At 39.1% G+C, this 5369-nt stretch overlaps 1 protein-coding gene across 1 annotated transcript; it reads left to right on the plus strand.

Moving 5' to 3' along the window:
- Nucleotides 1-1720: 1720 nt before the first annotated feature.
- On the plus strand, nt 1721-4031 carry si:dkey-79d12.5. The gene is made up of 2 exons (XM_039806718.1): nt 1721-2083; nt 2604-4031. Exons 1-2 carry the CDS (start codon nt 1736-1738, stop codon nt 2808-2810), a joined length of 555 nt encoding a protein of 184 aa, XP_039662652.1. The 5' UTR covers nt 1721-1735; the 3' UTR covers nt 2811-4031.
- The last annotated feature ends 1338 nt before the right edge of the window (nt 4032-5369 follow it).

Here is a 5369-nt window from a genome sequence, read left to right on the forward strand (position 1 = left end):
TGGACAAAACAAGCTGCTTGAATATGTCAAAGTTGGGATTATGAAGTTGTGATGGCTATTTTTTTTTACTATTTTGTAACATTTTATAGACAAGATGATTCATATTCAATGCCAACTTTTTAAGGTTTAATATCTTTGAAACCTTCAAACACTTTGAGACATCCACTAAGCAACGTCAGCTCTAACACCTTATCTGTTTTATATTTCTGTGGCCTCTTTAACACAACATTAGAAGAAATTCAAGTACAAGGCTGCTTTAACATTCTTCACTGTTGCTGAATAAATCTAAACCCTGAAAACCTACCAGAACAAAACCTGTGTATATGTGTGTGTGTGTGTGTGTGTGTGTCAGAAAAAGCGAATTCCTGCTGGTCAGCATGTTGCAAGATATACTGTATAACCTTTTGCTGGTGGAATGAACATATTTTAGTTGCTGAATGATGGAAAACAAAACAGTTATTTAAATGAGGAAGCTGCAACAGAAACAACAGCCTGAATAATACATGCTATTTGACCCTTTTTACCTCACAGACTAATAAGTGACTGGACCATGTAAAAGATTCGAACATCTATAATAAGATAATGGCAAAACATATTTGTTATGGACTTAAAGTTACTACTATTTTTGCTTGTTGTGTCAAAGGTTCATCACTGCTCTTAAGTGGAGGCTGTGGTTAGGTCTACCAGGGCAAATAACAATTTCCTCTCATAACATATTATACAGGCTGAAGCAACAGTGGTGTGTTTCAAGCCACAATAACAAATGACAGTCAGCACCTCAAAGTTCAAGGCACAACTTTCATTTCGGGGATATCAGCAGGATGTTCGCACGCTGAGCCAGTTCGGCTGCAAAGTTTGAATTGCCTTGGCCTTTATAGAACACACTCTTCTCTTTGGTCAGGCTGACATTGTCACCCAACCCAAACAGACATGCTATCAGAGGATAAACAGCACAGTGAGCTCATTGGATTTGCATTTAAAAAAATACTTACACTAGTTTGCATCTTGTTTGCCTTTATACAAACTCTAGCCTTTTGTTGGCACAAAGCAATGTCTGTAGCTGTAAAATGCCAGGCACTCTTTTACACATGCTTAACCCAGAGCTTCCCTGAAGGTAATACAAAAAAGGCTCAGGGGTAACTGCACAGGGAAGTGCCGTTATCACAGCAACTGAAGTTCCTGCTCCCCCACATCTCATTGAAGGGAAGTCACACAGTCTGTTACCAAAAACTCAAATCCTTCAACTTCTTTGATTTGCAAAAACAGTGATTACCTAGCCTCATACTCATGCATGCAGAAACGACAAGATGACTGATGTTGTTGGTGATCTTAAATGATTTCTTTAAATCTTTTGTTTCTACAGTCATCATGAAAAGAGAGGTGGAGGCTGGAGTCAGCTTCCTCAAACGCCTGGCTGTGGCACATGGCAAGCTCAGTGAAGCCAAGGCAGAATTTTTTTCTGAGAAGCTACAGAAACTTTTATGCGACAGATATGATGAACACTCTTACTAGGTACCTCTAAGTAAAAAAAAACACAAAAAAAAATATGAATCTTTAACGTTGAATCTTTCACAGATGTATCCGGATAAATAAACGTGGCTTTGTGATAAGTAATTCTGGTGGTATGTGTCGGAGAGAAATAAGACTAAGCATTTCTCAGTCTAGCCAAGAGCTATGATGCATTCTGTGAAATGATGTATAACATGTGGGAAGTAATAATGTGTGAGTTCAAATAATGTGCTCCCTTCTTCACAGGTCTGCAGAGAATGGTAGGCCCTTCACAATAGCCTGTTTTGAAGAGGAAGGTGTGGACGGAAAACAGACTGACTCCTCAGTGGACTCAATAAATCTGGACACGTCAGATTACCACTCTGCTACCTCTTCGGACTGTGGTTCCACAGCGTCGAGCGACACAGAGGAGGAGGCAAAGGATGGCGAGACGGAGGGAGAGCGCGGAAATGAAGAGAAGGAGGTCGTCAAGAAGGAAGAGGCAGAAGGCGACACCTACACGGTAGCAATGATGCCCAGGATTCGCAAGCGACACGGAGAAGGCCCAAATAAAGTAAAATACGTCAGAAATATGGTAATTTCTTTCTCTTGTTTAGCACCGTCTGTTGATATCTCACAATTGAGGGATAAGGCTGTTGATATCTCACAATTGAGGGATAAGGCTGTTGATATCTCACAATTGAGGGATAAGGCTGGTGATATTCTATATTTTTCTCACTGTCAAGAGACATCCAACGAAAAAACACCAAATCAAGCCATAGAGCTTCGTCGTTGTCCAAAAGCTATTGAAATCACCACAGCACTGTATAATTAAGTTGGTTTTATACACAACTACAATGAATTGACAACCTCGTGCTGAAGCATACAACATATCATTACAATCCTAAAATGTTCTGAACTTATGTCTATTTTGTTTATTAGTCATATGAGCTGCTGCTGCTCAAAGTCATTTCCATGTGATGTAGTTTCAGAATTGCATGTTCTCAAAGGGAAAGTACCATGGATTCCTCACATATGGACAAAGTGTGTTTAACACCCATGCTGGAAACTCTCCACCATCCCTTCTAATGTCTTGTACTCCTTCCAATCCGTAGCTCCCTGCCAGCCTCCAGTACTTCTACCACCCTGCACCAGTTTGGCCTCAGTACAAGAAGGGCGCTCCTATGTTTCTTAACCCAGTATGCGCACCTCCGCCAACTCCACCCCAGCAGGTATTTGGCTACTATATCTTGCCGCAGCCGTCTCCGCAGTTTATTCTGCCTCAGGCCACTCTGCAGCCGTGGGGAGCTGTGAAGGGTTAGACCGTCCAGGATGTGTGGGGTGAAGGTGGATAGAGCGTTATAAGCTCGTTCAACTGAGCCATGTCGTGTCAGTTCTCGGAGTTCAGCTAAACTTGGGCCAAAAAAAGAACTTTGTTTAACTGTATAGCTCAAAGTTATTCCTTTTACAGCCTGTAATGATTCCTTTTTCCTTTTCATTTCTGGTGACTTGTAATTGATGGCTTATACTTGGCACAGAGATGCCACTGAACTTGAATGAAAACTGTTTTCTTTTTTAAAATCTATCAGGTCTAAACTAAAAATTTTTTTTACGTATTGTACACGTTAAGAATGACTTCAATCATTGGGTGCTTGGACTAACTCAGGAACTCTCAGCAATATCCTAATAGCAAATAATAGTTTTTTTCAGGTGTTACTTCTGTTATAATGTCAATTTCTTCACCAAACAATTTCCAGTATTTAGGTCTCAATTAATTAATGCACAATGTGATTCAGGGGTTTATTCTACTGTAGCTAGGGTGACAATATATGTATATTAAGAGGAATATTTTTACTAAACTGCTTGTAAATAATACAGAACTTGAATAGACTGCACACTTTCTTTTTTTTTTTGTTGTAATTTATTTGGCCACCAGTGGATGGCACATGGAATTGTATATTTTTGTATAAACAGTGGCTGCTGTATTTTGCAAATCTAACTTCACCCAACACAAACATGATTTTCAATAGATTATTACATTACATGTCATTTAGCTGACGCTTTTATCCAAAGCAACTTACAATTGCTATACATCAGAGGTTGCACGCCTCTGGAGCAACTATGGGTTAAGTGTCTTGCTCAGGGACACATTGGTTGATGTATCGCAGTGGGAATCAAACCTGGATCTCCCACACCAAAAGCATGTGTCATATCCACTGCGCCATCACCACCCACTAGCTTAAACTATGTGCTGTCAGTACAATGTACCTGCTGAGGTGTAGCTGTATTATGGCCTGCTCAAAGCTCTGTGTTTTTAAAGTTTTTATTGTAGATACCTTTCCTTTCCATGAAAATCTGCTAAATCCTGAATACACGTTTCACTCACTGATTGTTATGTACTGTGATTATTTTTTATTATATTGATGCATATTTATTTGCAACCTTGAAGCTCATCTGTATGCTTAAGCATTGTTTTGCTTTCACCTTTTGCATTAGCCATTTACCTTCTTATTGCAGCAGATTAAATCAACTCATACCTGAAATTATAAATTGTGATTTTTTTTTTTGTGTGTGTGTGTGCTGATTTCTGTAGTCAACACTTTTCAGTGTAGAGTTTGGCTCTGTAGCTATACAGTGTGTTTTCTCTCATAAAAATATTTTGACAGTCTGAACACTCTACTGTCACTCAGAGCTGTGAGGATTATCATTACCATCAGCAAAAGCAGCAGGATGCTTCAGCGGAAGGACTCCTGTGTGCTGGATGTGTCATTATAGCCCAAGGTCATGACGCTGTTCCTCCTTAAACAGGTCTAGTTAGAGAGAGTGGGGGGAAGAGTTTGTGTCTCACTTTTTTGTTTTGCAGACAGACAATGAAAAGACATCTTGCAACTCAAAATAGCCTATTAGAATATAGACATACTGAAGAATAGCCTACAGCTGGATAAGATGGCAATTTGATCCAAGAGAAAATGGCAACAGTTAAACATCTGGGACAGGAATTGAAAGTACTCCAATAAATAGTAAAGTAGGTATATTTACAAGACTATATATATACTTCGGGTCACATTGACACGTTTTCAATTTTTGTTTAATATCAGAAAATATGGGATGTAGAAATAAAGGCTGAAAATGTGTAGAAGAAAATGTTTACAATTTAAGACGTTGGAAAAAGCAAAAATGTGTGTTTTTTTTTTTTCAAGGTTGACGGGAAGACAACACAAGGGTTAAATATATATATATATATATAAGCGCCCCTCTAAACCTTTTATATATAAGGTTGAGAGGGGCTCCCTGGTAGCTCACCTGGTAAAGCATCTCCCGAAGGATCAGTCCTTACCGCAGCGTCCTGGAGTTCGGGTCCGACCTTTGGCCCTTTGCTACATGTCTTCCCCTTCTGTACTGTCTACAACTGCCCTATCCATTAAAGACTAAAATGCCCAAAACATCTTAAAAAAAGGCTTAGAGAAAAATACCTGAAACATCATAGAATGAATGCTGAAGAGTACAGGCTAAGACAGTTATGACTCATTTCCAATGATGGTGAACCTTGACTATGTTTGGGATAGACCACCACAAGTCAAAAGACGAAGGTACTCAACCACGAGATGTCACTCTACAGCTGTTGAGGAACTCGCGCTTCCCGTTGTTGCAGTACGTTACCAATAAAAAACAAAACAAAAAACATGTAGTCTATGAGGTTCCTTGCATTCTATTTTTTTTATGTTTTCTTATTTTTGTTCAGGAAAAGAAATCCGATAATAGTGTTGTCTTTTTATTGTAACATGTTTTTCCACCAAATTGCAAATGATCTGATCAGACTTATCCAAATCGAAAGAAAAATAATGTAAGTGAACATCTTGTTAGTGACCATATAGCTTCTC

This window comes from Perca fluviatilis, chromosome 7 (genome assembly GCF_010015445.1).
Source record: "Perca fluviatilis chromosome 7, GENO_Pfluv_1.0, whole genome shotgun sequence".
NCBI classification, from domain to species: Eukaryota; Metazoa; Chordata; class Actinopteri; order Perciformes; family Percidae; genus Perca; species Perca fluviatilis.